The 21951-nt window shown below is 46.2% G+C and overlaps 2 protein-coding genes across 2 annotated transcripts in view; one reads left to right on the top strand and one right to left on the bottom strand.

The window, feature by feature from the left end:
- The window catches only part of INSYN2 (inhibitory synaptic factor 2A), an 18363-nt gene extending 880 nt beyond the window's left edge, over positions 1-17483 (top strand). The window contains exons 2-4 of the mRNA XM_026042440.1: positions 1-226; positions 11908-11979; positions 16467-17483. The exon at positions 1-226 is cut by the window's left edge and continues 32 nt beyond it. Coding sequence (XP_025898225.1) covers positions 1-226; positions 11908-11979; positions 16467-16650 — 482 coding nt within the window. The 3' untranslated portion in view covers positions 16651-17483. The remainder of the gene's footprint in view (positions 227-11907; positions 11980-16466) is intronic.
- Positions 1-21951, bottom strand: part of DOCK1 (dedicator of cytokinesis 1) — a 201858-nt gene that overhangs the window by 106788 nt on the left and 73119 nt on the right. The gene's annotated exons all lie outside the window — the stretch shown is intronic.

The following is a 21951-nucleotide window of genomic DNA, read 5'->3' as shown; positions in this document are numbered from 1 at the left end:
CGCAGGCCGCGGCGCCCAGCAGCGCCGCCACGGCGCCCGCCCACCAGGGCCGGCCCTGCGAGGCGGCGGGCGACGAGTGCCGCCAAATCGTGCCTCACACCGAAGTGGTGGACTTGAAAGCACAGCTCCAGGTGATGGAGAGCCTCATCAGCTCCAGCCAGGAGACCATAAAGGTGCTGCTGGGCGTCATACAGGAGCTGGAGAAAGGAGAAGCGCATAGAGAAGGGTGAGTTTGCGCTACCGCCTTTTAATGCCTTTGAGTCGCGTGTTTATTCCTTGTGTGATGCAAGTTCGTGGTGGCGGTGGTGCCCACCACCAAGCTGCACTTCCCATTCCCCAACGTTGCCTCCTGTAGAGATACGTCCCACAGAAACCTGTCCACCAAATCCAGCAGATTTGAGCTGCTGGCTTTGCCTGAACACAGCTTGGGAGCCTCTTCCTGAGGGACTCTGGGAGCTTTCCTGCTCCGGATCCCTGCCCTGGGCCACTACGGAGCTGCTGCTGCTTCTCCTGGCGAGCACAGATCGAGCTGGGATCACCAGCAATCAGCAGCATTAACCACAGCACCTCATACTGAGTAGAAAAACCACCATTCTGTAAGAGACTTATGCTTTTAAGATTAAGGGATATTGTCACAACTCCTACTATAATCCCACTAATAGCATATGCATCTTGTTCCTTTTACTTTCAGCCTCTGCATTTTTAATCATGTTTCTTTCAGTACTAAATTCACGGAAAACTTTGGGTATCAGGTCTCCTGTGTAGCAGCCACACTGTTTGCTATATGCCAGTCTCCTGGGCACAGAGCAGTCTGCTCTTCCATACCTCACATGACTTAAATCTGCCTGTGCACATTCCAAATGAGCTATTGCAACACGTTACGTTTAGTCCTCAACCAGGTATTTCAACTACTGTAGTTTTGCCTCTCACAATAAGAGAAGCATTTAAGACTTACTTGCCTTAACTTGCTATTTATATTCAGTTGATGCATTTCAAAATGGATGTGCATTTTTTTCTGCTTTTAAAAACTTCTATAATGATATTGTGACTTGACAGAAGAAACTTGGATGCTAACATTATAGAGAGATCTTGCAACTCTGAGGGAGTACATGCTTTAATTTGGGTCAAAAAAGAACACCTTAGATCTAACTCCTTTATAGGAATATAGAAAATACCCCGATAAGGCTAAAGTTTCAAAATGCCTTTGGTGACGAGTGATCTTAGCTGTTAGACAACACTATCAGCACAGCCCCACCGTTTTTAGTTTGCTCTACAGATGGTTATGGTATTTTTAGAGGATCTTGTTAGTGCCTGAATATTTAGACTGGGAAGCTTTTTTGTCTAACTGCAAGGAACCAGGGCTTACCCCTTTTCCTTTTTTTTCAATAAAAATAATAGAGTATTTCTCTGACTTTGTTAACTTACAGAAATTGCAATATAATTAGACGAGGCGATGTGCTGCTTGCCAAATCACAAAATCTAGGAGGCTGTTTCATCACTACTCGCCACATGACCACCTAGACCACAATGTGTGTGATCACATATACACATCCATCTGCTGTAAATGTAGCTCCCTCCATGCACTTCCATACCAATTTCACCATTTGCCTAAGGACTCAAGAGTAGAGCCCCCAAATAGTAGGTTTTTTTCCCTGTTTGTGTAGCCAGCATGAGGAGGACACCCGCGCCTTCAACACGCAGGAGATCTTGCCCAAACTCTTGTCTTTGCACAGGCCTTTGGAAGTCGTCCACACGCAGCCCTAGCCAATTGATACCCTAAAAAACAGTGGAAATTAATCTACACACTCCGTTTCTTCCCAGTATCTTTACTGACTCTTATGTACACACGGACGTATTAGTCTGCAGCACTAATTGTATTTGATCACCAAGACGCCACTTGCTCTTCTGCTCTTCCCCCCCACATAGGCTTCCCAGGCGATGGTAAAAATTACCCCTTTCCTGCACTTAAAGATGCATCACACATCTCAGAGTCATTTCAAACACGTCCCATTGTGTGCAAGAGACTGTTAAAATGTTTCTTACTGATTAGCTGACGTTAATTGTGAAATCCCACCAGTGGCAGCTGCATCAGTGGCAGAGGCCACTCATAAAAATTGGAGGCACCTCATGCACAAAGCAAAGCGAGATTTCAAACAGGAGCTTATTAACCAGTGTGTTCTTAACAGTTATTAACAGTGTGAAGATGAGGTATATCTTCATCCCCATTTCCCTCAATTATAGGCTGCCCCATCCTTTCATTATAATAATTCTCCCCATAATCACATTCAGTTCCACAGCATTTTTTGCCCGAGTGACCAACTAAAGTCCTTGCCAACCAGTAGGTGACTTAGACTATCAATCTTTTCCCCTTTTTAATCAGGTGTTACACCAGTTTATAACCAGAAACACAGTCTTGTTGCTGTATCTCTGCTGACTGAGACCCATGCAAGCCAGCCATCTACTAAAGCAAAGACCAGTGTTCTCTGCTTACAGCACTCTGCTAGTTGGGTTTTGTATATTAATTTCTTAGAATAACACACACCAGAAAAACAATACAGATTGCTGGGGAAAAAAGAAAGAAAAGGGAAAAAAAAGCTTAATCTCTCAATCAGATTTTCCTCCCTTCAGGAAAATCCCTGTTGCTGAAGTGCGATTGCAGTGCCGTGGGACTAGTGCTCAGTGGATTCATTCTCACTAATACGCTGTAGGTCTTGAACTGCTATTACTGCGATTCATCACTAAATGAGTCTGCGGCAGCAAAAATGGTATCAGCATCTCTGAAGACACGAGTATCATCCTTTGGGTGAATATCATCCATGTATACTTTTTAAAATGTCAGTGCTACATTATCCCCAATTAACAACGACATGTGTGCTCGGCGCTGCTAAACAGCAGCCAAAAACGAGGACGGAGGAGAGCGGAGGGAAGGAAAGGGGCCCGGGGCTGGATGCAGAGCTGGATGCAGAGCTGGATGCAAGACTGGCTGCAGGGGCTGGCTGCAGGGCCTGGACACAGGGCTGGATGCAGGGCTGGATGCAGAGCTGGATGCAGGGATGCAGCAGGAGCTCCCTCCCGGAGCTGTGGTGCTGGGGCCAGGCAGAGCCATCTGCAGAGATTGCGCTTCCCACCCGGCCCCGCAGCCTTTGCATCCCTCTGAGGACCGCGGAGCGGGTCTTTTGGGGCAGGGTGAAGGCAAGGAAGGAGGAAGACATCAGAGCTGGCTTAGGAGCCCACCCGGATCTAAGGAGATTATTCCAACTGGGTATTTCTTGTACATATCGGCATTTACTCATCTTTGGCAAAGTGGCAATTCTATTTTTTATGTAGAAATTTCCACAGAAACTTCACAAAAAAGATGCCACAGCACAAAATGGTCAGCAGCAGGTTAGGTCAGGCCTGAGCAGGGGAAACTGGGCTAGGGCTTCAGCTCAGGTTCGAGCTCCTCAAGTGGGCAAAACCGCACTGCATATTGCCCATTTTTTGCTAAATTTTGCATGATGCAAAGTGCAGCTTTAACAAACACCACCATTGGATTGTGCTCGGGATGACGCTTGTGTTATCATGTGGTAAACCAAGAACAATTTCTACCAATTGTAGACTTAGTCGCATGTATTGAAACACACGGCGTTCAGTTTATTAAGCCAAATCCCTGTTACCGTGTGGAGCCCCACTCAGACCAAGGGCATGGAAAGCAAGCTGCAAATCACTGATCCCAAACCTGGCTAGCTCCAGAGCACCTACCAAATACCTAACAGAGCACCGAACAGATTAGCAAATAATTGTAAATAGCTTGAAAGTGGAGAGCAGCACTAACTTTAAATGCATAATGTGAAAAGTAACAGTAATTAAGACTATTCCCACTATACAGTAAATAAGCAATTTTAACAAAGATCTCAATTTACCGAATAAAAGTAGTGCAGCAGTGTTTGGACCTGATAGCTCCAACACTGCACAGCAGAGACAGCGACGGGCACCCCGTTCAGGGCGCCTCTTATTTCATTCTCTGTGTGAACAGACGGAGGCGCGGGAGCTTTCCGAGCGCGGGAGCTTTCCGAGCGCGGGAGCATGCAGGAGGCCAGCGGCGCCAACAGGGTCTGCAGGACAGGACAGGGTGTGCAGTCGGGAAGCTCCTCCAAGGAGCTTTCCCTTTCCTTCCGACACTGGATTTCTGTGTCTATCCTCCGTGCTAAGCAGCAGCGAGAGGAGCCCGCGCGTCAGGACGCGTGTGTAACCAGCAGGCGGGAGCGCGTCAGGGAGCGCTCCTGCTCCCACCACTTCTCCATTGCAGCAAGCCCTGCCGGCAGCTGCCCCGAGGGCACGAGAGCCCGGCCTAAAACCAGCAGCCTGACATCCTGACAGACAGGGCCAAGCTGCAGCCAGGCAGCCCGACAGCTCTGCGCTCAGCCCTCCTGCGTCTCTCCTGGTTCAGAGCCTGCTGCGAGTACCGGCTGCTGTTCGGCCCGCGTGAAGGGACGGGGGAGCAACAGCCGCTGCTCTTGGGCAAAATCCACCCTTACACACGACATGATGCTCTTAAAAGCTGGGTAGCTCCTTGTTGCACGTGAGAAGGAAGGAAAGCTCAAAGGGAGGAGGATGGGGCGGCCTCCTTGTTTTCCTGAGCACGAAGGTACCAACACCTTTTGGGCACTGTAACGATTCACTTCTCTAAGGGGGAGGCGGGAAATCTCTTCAGCCACACGTTCCTTAGCCAAGGAGCACAAGAGCTTTGTTGCATAGACTCGTGCTCTGTAGGTCTTGCAGCCATTGGGACAGGGGCCTTTTGCTTTTTGCAATATTCTCATTCATATATATCCTTTTTTTCCCCACAATATTCAAGCCACCAAATCCCCTGTAAATTTATGCCTTTCCAGTGTTACTTCACTAGGGCAGCTTTAGGTCTAAGCATTTGCACGTGGCCACATCTCCCCTGGCTCCGTGCTCATTTCCTACCCAGAGCTCATCCCAGAGCCACTCGCTTTCTGCTCTCCCTGGAAGCAGCAGGAAGAGTCCTCCCATCGGAATCAATCCATCGTGTGGCTTGAATCCCACCCCACATCCGTGGGGGCAGGTGGTGCAGGGCCCTTTCCCAGCACAGAGCACGTGTTATTTGTGAAGGGCGCCGAGGCTCGTGCTTTCCCAGCCTCCGTGAGGTTTCTCTTTTGCCTGGCGTTTTTCCTAACAGTTGAGCAAATCAGCTCTGTTGCTTGTAACCCAGGGCACCCAGTGCCCAATTCCCAATTGCAGGGATATTCCCAACACCTGTGACTGTGACGTTAAAGAGCTGCAGCTTTAGGTAGCCCTACCAGGATCTCTAGCCACAGTTATCCGGCATCCTTCATTAGGAGGATGGGGGGACAATGGTCTTCAATAATCCCAGGGCAGCAAAAATGAGCAAAGGAGGTGGCAGCAACATGCAGCACGTTTGCTTTGCTTGGAGAAACAGAGCAAAAACTGAGCAGTGTCCTTTTAGCAAAGCTCCCCGTAGGCTGAATGGCTATTCTGTTTTCTCCCAAAATGACATTAGGGACAGTGTGAGTCTCAGAATATACATCTTGTTTTGCTAAAACATTCTTGCTGTTTAGCTACATATATTGTACAAGCACAGCTGGAAAAAAAAGATACTGAAAATCAAAAAGAAAAGGAGTATTTGAAGTATTCAAAGAAAAAATACTTCGATTTGCATCTAAGCCAAGGCTCTGACTTTTCCGTCACGCTGACAACAGTGACCCAAGGGCCTATATAAAAATGAAGTTCTGCGTTACTCACATCTACTGTTCCAATTGGGAAATACTGGAGAAGTCTCATAAGGATTGATTAAAAGAAAGTAAGCAGAGCTACATACATCCCTGTGAATTACCACAGACCACGAGGGAAGCTTTCGCAGCTGTCACCGAGCTGTCCAAATTACATACCTGCAAGGAGAGGTTTTCTGCTAAATCAGCCTTTTAAAGAGGATCTTATTTAGGTGCCGAATTACCAGTTTGCACTTTGCACAATTAGAGTAATCCTTTAATAACTGCGTATTGACTGGCAGTAGCAGAAAAGTCCAAAGACACTGAGCCCGATACCCATCCAGTCATGTAAAAATGACACAAAATGAGCTTCACTGTGTGAAATTCCTCACTGCTCTTGGTTCCCCACGAGATTAATGCCTGCTTGCTCACTGACTCCTACTTCTGAGCCTTTGTGCTGCACAAGGATCCGCTGCTCTCTCCCATCCCGGTTCTGAGTGTTGCAGCAGGAGGCCCTGCCGAAGGGCCCTGCTTTGCCTGCAACCTGCTGCAGCTCCTGATACCCGCCTCCAGAATTACTACCCGGGTCCAGCGCAGCCTGGGCAATTCCTGGCACGGGAAGGGCACGGTCCCCTTGGCTTGGGGAAGGGGCCAGAGAAGGCAGGGCCCTTCCAGAGCTGCTGTGGGCGCTGCCAGGCCGCTCAGCAAGGTCTCAGCCACCAGCACTGAAGGAAGCGAGCAGCAACACACGAGACCTGCAAAGACTCAGTCCAGCTCCAGCACACCCAGCAGGGCAGTTCTGCTGCCGCAGGGTCCTCGCTCCGTGTTTGCAGCACCGCGAGCCCCGGGTGAGCGCTGCACGAACAGTGGAGCCTGGACCTCCACCTCTTGGAAATTACCCCAGACTTCATGCTCTTGGGCCTCACATCCTCCCTGCTTGACACCACCACTGTGTGTAAGCGCTAAGCGCCAAGGCCCGGCAGATCCAAAGGTTGTGCTTTAATCCACTTATTGACCCATAAACGCACTATTAGCTCGCACCTGGGAAATGCCTTGTGGTCTGATTGAGAGGCTTTGCTTTGCGTGAGCGCTGTGCAGTTATTAATCCCCGTGCTGTGGCTCCATAACCGCTCTGCAGTTAAGCAATAATTCAAATAATCCAGCTCAGGGTGACGAGCAGCAGCCCGTGAGCAGGGCATGGGGCTCTGAGAGGCTCGTGAAGGCCACTGAGCAACCTCCCGGGCCAATCCCGGGAATTACAGCCCAGGGAAGCGGCTTCAGAGCCGGCAGGAAGGAGGAGGCAGGAGCTGCAGCCCCGCGTGCTGGGGACAAGGCCGTCCCGGCCGGGATGTCCCCACGGAGCCGTGGGCGCCTGCCCGGAGGGCTCTCTGCCACCCATAGAGTCGCTCATGAGCTGCAGCAAACGGATTCACTGCTCTGTTATTAATGCCGCGCTCGGCACCAGTTATCCTGCTGATTCTCCTGATGGGACAACCAGCACAGCCAGGCTGAGAGAGGTGCTGCACCTCGTAGACTCCTGATTCCTATAAAACTCCCCCATTTCGCTTGAAACACTTAAAAATTCTTTTGGTTCTGAGATTTTCATCTTGTTTTTTTTTTTTTTCTTTTCAAGCAATATGCAACCCTGTTAAAAACTGCCATTTTATAAAAATCCTCCACTCCCTGACTAACCCTAGTATAATATAAAATGTATTTACGGGGTGAAAGCACTTGAATTGCTGTCTTGGGAGTCATGCCATACGCCCACAGCACAAATACCTCCTCAAGAAAATTAGTCATCTGCTTCCAACTGTCAAGGCCCAGTGAAAAAGACACCAAACTGCTGTCCTGGCAGCAGTCTGCAAATCTCAGCGCTGAGCTCCTGCCCATTTCACAGGATTTTCAGAAGCCAAGTGAACAATTTCAGCCCTGTAATGAGAAGGCAGATGAAGAAACCACAGTAGAGAAGGATTTGGGTCTCGCTTTAGAGTATCCCAGTGTTTCAGGGCTGAGAGAGCTGGGCCTGTTCAGCCTGGAGAAGAGAATTATTTTATTAACCTACAAATCCCATACAAGCGATTTTTGCATTGTTTCCATAGCCAGAACACGACTTAGTCAAGTCCTGAGGACCAGGAAAAGGCACATGGCTCGGAGAGCTCATCCTAGCCCGACAAAAGGCAAATTACATTAATGGTAAGTCTGGGCAATTCTTGAAGCAGTTCTGAAGTAGCATTAGCTCTTCAGTGCTTTGCAGTAAGAAAGAACGGTTTGAGAAGGTCACTGCTAGAGTATTTATTTTTAAACCATTATTCTGCAAAAAACCACATATTATTAGTGTGTTTAGCTCTGCTACAGAGCTAGTCAGTGCATGGAAACGTAGTACCTGTTCACAGGCACCTTTAAGGAGAATCGTGACCTTCCCTTCTGTCAGGTTCTTCTTTCATTTTTAATAGACACCCTGAATGCCTGAATTGGTGCCCATTTGCCTGCTACCTACTCAACAAGAGAGGATTTCAGCACGTACGAAGCAAAACTTCCCTCTCAGCTCAACGGGGCCCCTCCTTTAGAGGAGCAAATGGCTCCTGAAATGCAGGGAGGATTTTCATGGGATGCACTTGGCATTTTCAAAGGAAGCCTCAAGCAGCTGCACCCATTGAGCCGCCCTGTGCCGGGATTTGGAAGGTGCAGTTCCCTTAGGCTCCTTGGAACACTGCAGCCTATTATTAGTCACTGCCACCCCACGTCAGCAAAACAGTCGCTCTTCATTATAATGTGTTAATGCTTGGAAGTGCTAATTGAGGTTAAGCTCAGGTTGTGCGGGAATGCTGAAGCCATTCAAATGAGCAGCTCTAAATCACACACAGTTTGGAAAGCAGGTGGATGTGAAGAGCGAGCCGGGAGACCCGGCCCCTTCCCAAGGTCATCGGAGGCGGCAGCACAACCACCCTCCGTCCTTGCCTTGGGCCGCTCCGAGGCCTGAGCAGGCCCAGCCGGGCCCATCCACACCACAGCAGAAGGCACAAGGTATCAAAGAAGTAAATTCTTCGGGAATTGAGTTTGTAATTCGAAATTTGATAATTTCTGTCACTTTGCTCAAGGAAAGTATTTTTCCAAGGACAGGCCAGGACATCTTTCCCGTTACGATCTCTAGGAACAAACTGGAAGGGCTTACTTGTTCTGGGGACTCAAATTAGGTGAATATCTACTCATAAAATGCAGGTGACCCCTGTTCCCAGCCCCAACCCCACACCTGGCCACAGTTGTTTTACCTCCATCCTCTGCCTCCAGCCATAGGACTGATGTTTGCAGAGCTAACAGTGGAAACACTGTTCTGAAATGAATCCCTACTAGGGATTCCCCTAGTCCCAAAACTAGGGCTTTTTTCCCCAGATTTTCAAATACATGAGTGATTAAATCACCCTATGCCTACCGTCTTTCTGTCTTTTTTTCATTCTTCTTGAAAAATGAATGAAAAAGGAAGAGACTAAAGTCAGATATTTCTTCAGTGCAGCATTCTGAAAAATCAAGATGTTAAGTTTGTTAAACTAAGCTGCGAGGCTTAATTTTGAATCATTTTTGTATTAGGAACACTGCTCACAAGAGTTGCAGCCTGGGGACTCTGGGCTTCCAGGCATCTCACTCAATGCAAAATGAAGTACAAATGAAGTATGAAGTATGAATCCAAAACCAAACTTCATTTCCTTCTCAAAACAGCAAATTTTTGAAGGAATCTTTTTTTGTGAAAAGAAAATAAAAATAGAATTACATCTTACATGTTCTATTCTTATCCTGAGGAGAAGCCTTACACATCTACTAGTGAAGTAAAGCTCCAGCCTGCGCTTTTCAGTGAGAAACAAGATTTCAAACAGGTCACAACCCTTCCTTGTGCTTCAGCCGGGGAGCAGAGCAGTAGGCAATGGTGCAAGGGGAGATGGGGACACAGTGCAATGTCCCAGGTGACGCCTCCCGAAGAAAGGAAGGGGTCCAAACTCCGTGTGCCCATGGCCGTATCGCCCATGCGGAGGCACCCGGACAAGCCCCCGGCTTCGTTACCGAACCCTCTTTGCAGCAGCGCTCAATAAAGGCCCCAGCAGCAAACCCCTAAGTTTCCAGGGCTGCTTCCTTAGTAAGGATCTGCAGTTACAGATCCTTAGGACCTGCAGTTTCACCCTCAGGAGGGATCTGCAGTTCTTGATTAACAGCCTGGAAAAAAGAGTTTCCAGCATCCTAGTTTAATGCTGCAGCGACAGTTTTTAATGTCAGCTTCTAAAAAGCTTGAAAGGAGCATTCAGGAACAGACAGTAATTCATTCCTCTTAAGGGCAATAAAATAAACAATCAAGTCCAGATCAGTATTTTCCCCACGAAAGGCACAGTACGGAATAGCACAGAAATAATGCAGGAGTTCTGCTCTGGCTGAAGTTCTTCTCACCTGCCTTTGCAGCTGAGCAGTCGGTTCCCCTGGGTCTGCTCCTCTCACTAACAGGGATTTTTGAGGCTCCGGCGTTATTAGGTGGTTTAAGTTCTAAATCCACAGCGTTCTAAGTGCTCTTAAAACACCAAAATAAAACACAGCCAGAACAAGATCTCTAGCTTACATTTTGCTTTCAAAGGGGAAAACATCCTTGTTATTAAAAAGGTGGATTCTCCTTATTATGAGCCATGTTATATTCTCCATATTATGAGCAGTGCTAATACAGGGTGCTGCGGAGCCGCGAACACTTTGCAGTGGCACCATCCCCAGTGATTTATAATCAGAGTAATCACAGTGGAAGCGTCACCTGCGAAGACAAGGTTGGTTTAATAAGCTGCTGATCCACTCTCTGCCTTCACGCTCATACTGATAAATTTCCTTCTCCTTCAAAACACAAATTTTACATAAAATACATCAGGAGTGTCCAAGCCATATTCAAAGCATTAAAGCAATATCCAAGCATTTAAAAACACTCAAGAGAAGCAGCACAGGATAAGACAAGAGTTTCCAGAGAAACGAAAAAATAAAACAGGGACAAATTTTGTGCCTGGGCAGTATTAATGTCCCTGAGAGTACGTTCGCCAAGAAAATTAAATAGCCTGAAGTGCTTAAGAAAGGCTGATTTTCCGTCTTAGGTTCAGAGGCACTAAACTACTTGAGTGGTACCTTTTCCTGTTCATGTTTTATACGAGTTTCATAGTCTGACACATTGGAATTTAATTTAAAGAAGTATTTGTGGGAACATTTGGGTTTTCTTTATTATTCTGGGGGACGTCGACAAGAGCTGCCCCCTCTCGCAGCAGCCGCGGTGCCCGGGACCCCTCCAGCTTCCCAAACCTCCCTCTGTTTAAACCTCTGCAGACCTGCACCGTTCATCTGAAACACACACTATGAAGACGCTTCACACATACCAGGCTATTTTATATTTATTCTGCATTCAGAAAAATATCTGTTTATATACCAAGTATTTTTTCCAGTTGACCAAGTCAGGCAATATTTCAGTAAATTGAGAGCTGCTCCTTCAAACCCAAGTGAGACAAAGGACAGATCCAGGCAATGTGAATAAAGGAGGGATCATTTAAGGTGTAAATAAAGGAAGCATCATTTAAGTGCTGTGGTTTTTCCTTGTAAGATATGAAGACGAGCACAACTGATCGTCACACTGCGCTGCTGAGGGGGAGAATTTCTAAAGAGCAGCTATTTTCAGCATAATGTTCTGCCCGCCTGCCAGTGACTGGCAAAAGTCTCCTGCCTTTTGTATTTGAAAAGAAACTAGAAAACACCAAACGAGCACCACTCTGTCTGCAGAAACTGCAATCTATCCGTTACGATTCATCATTTTAGCGCCCAGAAGCATTATCTAAATAGAGGGTCATGTAACTTGACCTGTAACATATAACATATAACCTTGTGGGTTTCTTCCTTTTTTTTTCTTTTTTGATTTACAAATGATAACAGACAGATTTTTTGGTACTTTCTCCTTCCAATCATTAAAAACTCATTTTCTAAATACCAGCATCCTCCTATGCACAGTGAGGCCGAACATGCTAAGTTTTGTTCCCAACTGCCTAACGACTAGATGTTTTATATTGAGCATTAAAGTTTAAAGAAAGATGTTTTGGTTACTCCAAAACACAGTGACGGGGCAGAACCACGTTCAAACAAACCCCTTCTTGGTGACCTCACGTTTTTCTCTTTGCAGGCTGTCGTATCGGACTGGTCAGGACACGGCCAACTGCGACACATGCAGGAACAGCGCATGCATCATCTATAGGTGAGTTCAAAATACTTCTCGTGGAGCAAAAGGCTTCATTCATTTACTCATTAATGTGAGACCAAACGTTACGCTGGATGAAACTACTTTAATAACATGAAAAGAGTTCAAAGTCAATTGTCCTTCAGTAAATGCACAAAATTCAACACGAGAGTGTGTCAACACTGACATTAAAACACAAGGCAGAAGCGGCCCATGACAGGGGCAGGTTTTTGTGGCCTCTGCCGTGCACATCTAAATTACTGTTTAAAGAGCACACTGTACTTTATCTTGTGTGTGTATCATTCAGTGAGGTGCAACTGCAGCCTTCCAGGGAAAGCACGGAGGCCTGGGAATGGGTGATGGAATGCTGCTGCTGGAATATCCCTGACCTTCGCTGGGGAAAGAAGGGAGGAGGAGAATATTTTTACGTTAACAGTACCTGCCTGGGACTATTCTGAGCTTTGGAGGAGGCTTTCTTGGAGTTATGGTAGCAGAACGAGCGGTGGCCGTTCCAGAACAGGAAGGTTTCAGCTCCATACAGCTCGCGAGTAGGAACCACTGCAGGACAAGGAGCTTCCACAGAAACTGCTGCGAGACTCTTGGGCTCTTCCGTACCCTGAGGAGCCCCCTGAGTGACTTCTCAGCAGAAGGTTTCCGTGCTCGGTGTTGGTGTCGTGAACCTTGCCCACCAGCATGAAGATGTTCCCCTGCTTGCCGAGCCCACACGTGCGCACCAGAGCAGACTGCCTTGCTCAGCACCACCGTGTAGCTCATGGATAGGAAGACATCATTTTCACACAGCTAAAGGTATTTAGCATTTCTGTCCAACACATCTATGTTTCCTATTGCATTTTATAACAGTAAACTCACTTTAAAGTTATGGAATTCCTGCTTGATAGGAACTACCGCAAACAAGATGCATATGGAGAGTGGGGAAGTTTCATAGGGAAGTGCAGCGACTTGCCCTGGGCCTGGTGAAGCGCCGCAGTAACGGAGCACTGCCCAGCTGCCGGCAATGCAGGATCATCCCATCGGAGCTGCTCTTCCAGCGGGTCCCCAACGGCAGCCCCAGGAACTGCTCCTTGTGCCCGAGTTCAGCCAGTCCTCGACGGGAGGAACAAGGCAGAGACGGCACTAGGAGCCACGGCCACGTGCAGCAGATGGAGCAGCCACGAAGAACCTGAACTGCCCACGGGCAACTTTGTGTCCCGCCATAATTTCCACACAGCGACCGCACAGCTTGGACACCACAAGGGCACAAATACTGCGAGCTCGTCCAGGGCTGTAGTTGTTAATAAAGATGAAGTGAATCACATCGTCAGAGGAACCACTGGGCTGCCCTGCTGCCTCCCCCACTGCAGCGCCAGGGAGCAGGGGGCACAAACGAGGGAATTCACCGGTTCCTCCCTCCGGACAACATTCCGAGAATGTCAATGTGATCCAGAGCCAAGGATTATGTGGAAGAAGACAAAAAATGACTACAGGACATCATTTCTGTTGGCTTTCACCATCAAAACACGATACTTTTAGTGAAAATTCTAAAACTGGATTTTTAAGAATGAAGCTCTTTGGCATATCAAATTGCACATCAGATTTCCATTTAGGGATTCCAAATCTATTTTTATATGTTTTTTAAATTATCTTCCTTTGCATTTATTTGGAAAATAACACATATTTCCCAGTACTGAAGAAAAAAAGGGGAAACTTATGAATTTATTTTTATTTATGAATTAACAGGAAACAGAGTGAGTCTACTTTTTTGAGCCTCCCAGAATTTTCTAATAAAAAGCATTTACCTTACACATTTAGGTAACAGCAACAGTACTTTTCCAAAGTCTAGTAGCACCGTGCGAGGCCGCTGGAGGAATCACCCAAAGGTTTGTTCTAAAGGCAACTTATCACCAGGGTGGGATCGCTCTCGCGCGCGTAGCACGGACTGTGCTGCCTCTCATGGAGCTGCGGGCCCAAATACAGCAGGAAGACAAAGCCTGTAGTCAGGAACACTATCACTGTCAGCATCTTTAAAAGAGCACACGAAGCCCCAGCTACACAGCAATGGTCTAAAAGGGTCAGTACAAGGTATCCTGCATCACATGGTTCCAGGCAGAATATAAGTTGTCTAAAAAATGTTATTTTAAGTAGTAAAAATAAGTCACAAAATGGAGCTATTGGCATCAGCGTTAAATGTTCTATTAGTACCAGTATCTCAAGCTGAGCTCCCAAAACACAATTTCCAAATCCTTTGCAAACCAATCTGTATCCCATACAGAATTTTTTAAGGACAGAGTAATTTTTAATAAATATCCATTGTCATGACCAAGACAATTCCAATATTAAGTCCAGTAAAAAGTTCAGCAGCAGCATCATTAGCATGCAGGAGCCGCACAAATTCCATCACACCACAAACCTACCTGGACTAAAATCCTCATGGCCTGTTTTATGCTGTGATTATCTTCTCGTGGAACTGCCCTTTCCATTCCTGCCTAAATTACCATCCCTCGTGAATTTTAATCCTTTAACCGGCAGCTATAGGAGAAAATGAGTCTTCTGTTTAATATTTTGTGCAATATTCTTCAGCATCCATCATCACAGAGATGATCTTTACAATTATCTCCATGGAGGAGCACCTTAAAGAATTTAAACTAGTCTTCCCTTTGGTCAAAAAACATCACAAATGCTCGGCAATATTTAACAAAGTTTCCTTAGATTCTGTAACGATTTTTTTTTTGGTAAAATCATGACTTCTGCAGGGAGGAAAGAGCAAACTAAGTCAAGACTGCGCTATCATGGTTCTTGCAAAAAGAAATACTCAAAACTGCACCATTAACTTGGGTACTTTTTACTCCTTTGAAATTTCATCTGCTATTTTTCAATATTTAATTTTGCCTTTGATATCCAAGTTCTCCTGAAGAGTGCTCCAACTATTCAATTGAAAAGATTATTAGACTCTGTCTCAATCCGGCGCTGCCAAGCGAAACAAGCTGACAGGTTGAAGTCCTGCTGATACAATTTAATCAGGTAAAACAGAATCCACATGGAAATAATTCATTTGTGATAGTCTAGGAAAATTATTATAGAAATATATATTAAGCAAGCGCCTAAGATATCAGTGTGGCAAAGACAGGTAACGAAGTGACTGGTAGAGCAATTTGCACCCTCTGATTTCCTGGCCCAGTTACCTCCTTCCTTATCTTCGGACTGCAAGATGCCTGGTAGGAAACTGGGCACCTTAATGGCTGGAGAACCCTGCTCCGGGTCCCGGCCCCAGCGAGGCTCGGCTTAAACTAGGGAGTGCAAAAGAGGATCCAAGCCATAGCAGGCACTAATTCCAAGTCATCCACCTTGGAATGAGACACACCGATCCTCCCCAATTCCCGCTTCACCTAGTAGCTCTAAGGCACCAGCAAGGGCTTGCAGGGTTTGGTCTCAGCACCTTTACTGCAGCTCGGCTAGGCACGGAAAAGGGGCATAAAAATGAGGAAATTTGGGGCCCTCTCAGAGCAGAAGGTGTTAGATAAGGTGTGCTCAGTTTGCAAAGGCTGCAGTACTGAAGTTACCAAAAAATCTCCTGTAGCTTTCATTATCCCAGCCTATTTGGAGAGTTCCCTCAGAAATGAAGTGTTTTGTGCTGTCTGTGCTGGCACACACTTAAGGCAAGGAAAAGCAACGAAAAAGAAAAAACAGCCATAGCTTCTCTAGCGATACCGTTTAAACAAGCAGTAGCAGAAAGAAAGCTCTGGAAACATATTTAATGCTCATTAAAAATGAACTGACATCCAGGAGCAACAACCCTCATTCATGCCACACTGAAACAGCAAATTTAGTCACTGGAAACCCAGTAGAGGTCAGAGGTGGAGCTGACAGGGCAGCCTGCCTAGGTGCCTCAACAGGTGGGTTCAGACACAGCCTTTAATTTGATCATGTCCTGTTAATTGTAAAGCGTTAAAGGAAGGAAGATAAATCAAGTAGCTCATCTTTAGCACATTTCTTAATTGCGGGAAGGATGGTTTAGGCTGTAAAGAGCAGCTATACTGCAGAACTTAGGGTGTAGTTTTTGAATGCAAGTTCACACTTACATGAGTATCTACCCTTATTTTGCATAATTTTAATAGCAAATAGGGTTGTGGTGTTGTTTTTTTTTTATTTAGCTAGACCAGATCTGCAGCCAAAAGCCAGGGCTCTGCCTCCCGCCGCTTTGTCTCCCAGGAGCCAAGCAGAGCTTTATGTTATTCTGGCAGCTCAGCTCGACTCTCCGCATCCTCGTTCCGATGCTGTGGGCGCAGGCAGGCGCGCTGCCAGGGCAAGGGCAGACCCTCTGACAGGAGTTTTGTTACTCACTCTCACTTCTGTTGTGAGAATCACAGAGAACTGATCAGAACATTTATTTTGTTTTTAACTTTAATAAATTAAGCCCTTAGAGAGCAGCGTCAGGTGCTGCCTTAATAGAAAACTTTCTGTCGTCGTAATTTAGCAGCTAATTGCTTTCTTTCTTCCCCCCTTTTTAGTGTGGAGTTGGATTTTAAGCAGCAAGAAGATAAACTACAGCCAGTTTTGAGAAAACTTCATCCCATTGAGGAAACTCAGGTTGCACCTTTGCCTTATTCTCAGGAGAGTTACTCCTCAACTCCCAAGCAAAAATCCAAAACTGAGTCAAAAAAGCACGGAAGATGGAAACTCTGGTTCCTTTAACCAAGTCCATGGCATATGGAGCTCAAGGCCTTGTTTGAGAAGTATCTGGAACAATCCTCTCCCTCACCTGACAAGGGATCTCGGTAAATCGGTCCATGTTATCAGCCAATGTTGTTCTGACTCTTCTGGCAGCATTCAGTTCTCATCACATGTACCAAAAAGGCCTTTGTCCCTTCGGAGTCCCGTTCAGGAGCGAGGCAGCGCGTGCCACCTTGCCAGCTTCTCTTTGCAGTTCACCAACGTGGGATGTAAAACCTGAACTGAAGTTTGTACCCAGGTGGAAAGCAAAACTATTTTTCTCCCTTTAGATCTGGAAGCGTCACATTTTAACCTGTTAAATTATAGGCTGTCATCCTGTACACAGCTAAATATCACTATTGTTTTGAAGCCTTTTGGGGGTTTGTTTTATTTAAACACCAGAGAGGAGAAAAACAAACACAAAAGCAGGCAAGCCTTACGTTTGCTCTTCAGTTTTACAAACCTGTGAGGACCGGGAAGTGCAATTTTCAGCACAGCTATCCTGGACAAAGCACAATTTTTCACGTGGTCCGAGACCACGAGTAAATCAATCTTTAAGGTGTGACTATCTGTGTATTTGCCTTCACGTGTTGTAAACTTCAACCAAGTTCTGTCATGTCGACCTTGTTCCATCCTTTTGAGTTTAGCTCCGAGGCTGCCGCGGGTCCGGAGGCTCCCAAGGCAGCCCCTGCCTTTCCCCACGCCCGTTCCACAGGGGCAAGGCTACGGGACACGACACTGTCCTAGAGCTCCTTTTAAAAGCTTTTGGTACCCAAAAGGTCTATATCAAACTTTCTGCAACAGGGAAATAACACGAGAGAGAGAGAGAGAGAGAAAGAGAAAAAAAAAAAAGCTATGATAAAAAGCTCTGTGGATTGTTGGCATTTGCCATAATTTAGTATCCTTTTGTAACACACTCTTAGGAAAACATGTACACAATTGCAGAAGGCACCAGAATTTGGTGGCATGCATTATGCTTTGAAGCCTTCTAGAAAGATGAGGCAATTTTCAAGGGTATTAATTTAGCTGAGCTCTCCCAACAAGGACAGTTTATATCTAAATAATCTATTAGCTGTACTTGCTTATGCCCTTAGGGAAGAAACGTGAATCAAATTTCCCCCTATTTAAAAAAAAAAAAAAAAAAAAGGACCCTTAAAATCTCGCTCTGAATTACACGCTGCAATCTTTTCCTTTACCTATTTGCTAATATTATTAAATTCTTATCTAAATGACTGTTTGGAGAGAAATACTGACGGCCAGAACAGGCTAGAGAAAGGGAACTTTGTCTTTTCTTTTGGGAGCAAAGATAATTCGAGTGACAATCTGGTTTGAGAAGTACTGGTTTTGAAATTTCATAGCCCACTCTGTCATTAAGATGGTCTTTTTCAGTCTCCAGGTGGACTATAAAGGTGGAAGGAAAATAGTCATTTACAGAAGATTTTGCACACACTAAAAACTTGGAATACTTTAATTTATGCTATTTTTCTCGTAGCTCAAGCTGAAATCAGCAACTAATTTTTTTAAGAAATGAGGAAGTTAATTTGTTCTTTGCTTCGGGGGGAAAAATAATAAGAAAAATATGTTAATATGAGAACACAAATGCAGAGGATGGCAGAGGCAACTCCAGGGTGCTTTAGAGAAGAAAACCCCGCTGTAGTCAAGCCCAGGAAGGCTACAGCTTCTGACACGTAAATGACAATATCCTGAAATACCCTGTGAAAGTTAAGGATTCAAAAGGATGATCCTGGAGACCAGGAAGGAAGTGCAATTGTTTCATACGGAAAAATGTGTTTCATGTATTTTATACCATTTCTAATTAAAGCTATTATAACTGTTCACAAGGCAGCCCACCTTACATGTTTTAGAACTCTACACATTTCAAAAAACCAACCCTCAAAATAAGGATTTTTCCTAAAGAAAGAAGTGTCAAAGGCAGCGCCAAGAAGAAACCACAGGAATATTTTGTATTTAAAGCAGTCGCAGCGATGCAGGGGCTGGCGCATGCAAACACACCTAGCGCTGTGCAAAAGCAGAGCAAACCTCTCCCAAATTGTTAATATCAACTAGCAGTAGCTTTTCCCAAGACCCTATCCCAAAGGTTTGTGTGTCCCGGGTGGCCGCCGATCCCTGCGGAGCCCCGTGAAGGGCAGAGGAGCTGCGGCCGGTGCCCCATCGAAGAGGCGAACGGGGAAGTTCTCGCCGAGCGTTCTACACGTGTCCAGGCTATTTTCTTAAACAAACGGCAAATTTTTAATTTTTTACATTTTTTTAAAAATGAAAAAGCTAACATACATATAGTCTTGCTTAAGATGACATGCCATGTTATACCGTACCATACGATGTAATTTGTAATAAAATGTTTTTGCAAGTGTATCAGATGTATCATAGCGTATTGCATTTAGGATCACCCAGGCTCAGGTTAGATGCTGAGGGCAACTTAATTCTTTAGAGCTTCTAATCCAATGCGAGTAGCAGGGAGCTATTTTCACCTAATGTAGAGGATTTTATGAACTGCAGGTAGAAGGTTATAACCACGACACTGCCTCATCCCCGTCGATGTGCCACATAACGTAGGTTCACTGCACCGCCAGGCACTTCCACACACACATTTCCTATAGACACCGCTCAGATCATGCTTAAAATACTATGTAGTCGATAAATCCTGCAGCGATTTTTTATTACTTGCTATTTTCTGAGTCTGCCTATTTTCCATTAAGCAGTTACATTCTTTGTTTTAGATCTGCTAGGAAACACGGTTTGTGTAAGTAGCACTTGGTTTTCTTAAAGAAAAAGAATCACTGTACGAAACAGTGTAAACAAATCAGGATAAGCTGAAAAAAGTCATGATTAAAACTGAAAAATCCTATCATCAGTACAAAGTGTTTGCTTTTTCTTGCTTCAGATGCAAAACAACCATTTCACTTTGCTCTATGCCCTGATATTTAATTGCTTTAAAAGAAGTCAAGTAGATTCATACTCCTGTTCTAGCCGAAGGAAATGGGCTGCACAGAACAATTTTTAGCATTTCCATACCCCTAAAACGCAATTGCTGCTCATTAAAGTAACTGCAGCGCTAGAACCAGGCTGCCATTTTATTTAGGTGATCCCCATGTGTTTAGGTAGACGTGGTACAGTGCATTTCATTACCATGTACACTTCTGCAATGCTATTCATTTTGCAGCACAGAAAGAAGCTTGATATTAGTGATGGGACTGAATTGCTGCCACCGTGCAAATGTAAATGTTGCAATCTCATTTTTGTAAAGGAGGAAAACATGCAATTTAATAAAAAGTATAATTTTTTATATCATAAAAGTGAAGAAAATGCATCATCTGCCCAATAACTCGGAGCTGACTGTACCTTAACATCCCTATTTAAGGGTTGAAGGCGAACGGCCCCCTCCGGCTGCAGGAGCTGTTCCCGGCCCCACGTCCTCCCCGGGGCAGCCGAGGGCTCCCTCCTCTTTCCAGGTCCTTCCAGTCACTACCAGGAGGCTCCCGCGCCTCGTCCCAGGGCGCCTCCCCACTCGGTGTGCGGGGAGCTCCTGCAGCTCTCCAGCCGCCACTCCACTCCACTGCGGTTCTTCTCGTTCCGTGTCCGAGCAGGCAGCCCGGGCAGCGCCACGGACACGAGCGACGCCACGACACCCTGGCCCTGGGGCTGTGGTTTTCTGCCTTCACAGCCACCTCCCCGGCCACTAAACCCAGCATCCCTGCAGCCACCACTCCCGAGGATGCGTCCAGGGAGCGGAGCCTCTTCCCGGATGGAGCTGGCCTTCCTGCACTCCGGGGAATTCGGCTTGGATTTCGGCGCCTCCTCAGAAGGGTGCGCGCAGTGTGTGCCCGGTGCCGCGCTCAGGGCCCTTTCTGCACTGCCAGGCCCCGGTGCCGGAGCTGTTCCCTGTGCTCTTCCCAATGGGAATCACACAGGCCTAGGGCCCTCCTTTGGGCCCCGACATCCCCCCACTCAGGGGCCACATTTCTGGGAGAGCAGCGCGCTGGCTCACAGGCAACGAGCGCTTGTCTGAACTTACTGGGCAGGAGAAGAGATCAAAGCTACTCAAATTATCCTTGGGAGAGACTCAAGTGGGGCTCGGTTCACCTTTCCCCTGCGCCGCTTCTGCACTGCACAGAGCGGCTCACTGCAGCCTCAGCAGGGCTGCCTCAAGGCCCACGCGGAACAGGCACCTGCCTAAAGCACGAGGCTCCTTGCAGCAGGGAAAGAAAAACAGGGAATATGAAAAAATATCCCTCGGGCCTCGCACCAGACCCCTCTGATGCAGCCCGGCCGCTTCCAGCCCCAGGACAGGGTTTACACAATACAGCGGAATAAACCATCAAGGAGCCAGGAGTTCTCACGGAAGGGACCAGGAAACACACACACAAGCACAGAAAGAAGCCAAGTTCAAAGGCACTTTTGGTAAAAAGCATAGACTTATCAGGCCAATTGCATTCGGTACTCTAGTGAGGCCGCATAAGTGAGTAATAAAACTACACATGTGCTAAAAATTACATACGTTACTGCAAATGATAGAGCCTTTTCACTCATTTGGCAAACAGAAAAAGTCAAAGTGAGAATTTCAGAAAGAGTAGCCCAAAACAGCTAGTACTACAAGTGTAAAAACGTGTTTCTGTGAGCACTGGGAAGTCATTTGATTTGGCAGACTGGGAGCTCATGCTGATTTCCAGGTATATAAATTCCCTGCTTTCATGGAAAGCAACATGGGTAATAGCTAAGATCTAAGTACACCCTGGCTAACACAGACACTTAGGTTCTTCTGAACGGGAGCAGAGTGAGAATTTTTTAAAGTCCTACAAGTTGCAACCAACTCCCACCAAAATTACGGTCAAAACCAGACTTCAGTCCATCCCTTCCCACTCTCTTACTCATCGCCTGCTTTTCCTTTTTATAGCTGCTGTTTTATCTCAAGATAATTCTCATTTGAAAGTGTAAGATAAACCTAACTGATTATTTTTTATAGTAACTTGGACACGTTTATTTAAGGAAGCCAGCATTTTAAAAATAACATTGCAGAGTGAAAACAGGCTCTTTGAGGCCATTCAACAGGGCAGAAGCGGCATCCCAACTGGCAACGCAAGGTTGAATAGGTCAGCCCTACAGCGAACACAAGGTGCAGCCTTGAGGAGACCTCTTCTAGGCAGCCTTGCTTAGGAAGGGCCCTTCCCATCCTTCTTCCAGGATCTCATTACCGAGTAATGAGCCAGGCAGGAAGGCTGGAAGAGGAACCATCCCCATAAATTAGGTGGTAGAAAAGCAAATGTA

This window comes from Nothoprocta perdicaria, unplaced genomic scaffold, assembly GCF_003342845.1.
Source record: "Nothoprocta perdicaria isolate Ctin4 unplaced genomic scaffold, notPer1 scaffold_301, whole genome shotgun sequence".
Taxonomy (NCBI): Eukaryota; Metazoa; Chordata; class Aves; order Tinamiformes; family Tinamidae; genus Nothoprocta; species Nothoprocta perdicaria.
The sequence above is the reverse complement of the archived record's forward strand: the minus strand, read 5'-3'. Positions and strand labels throughout refer to the sequence as shown.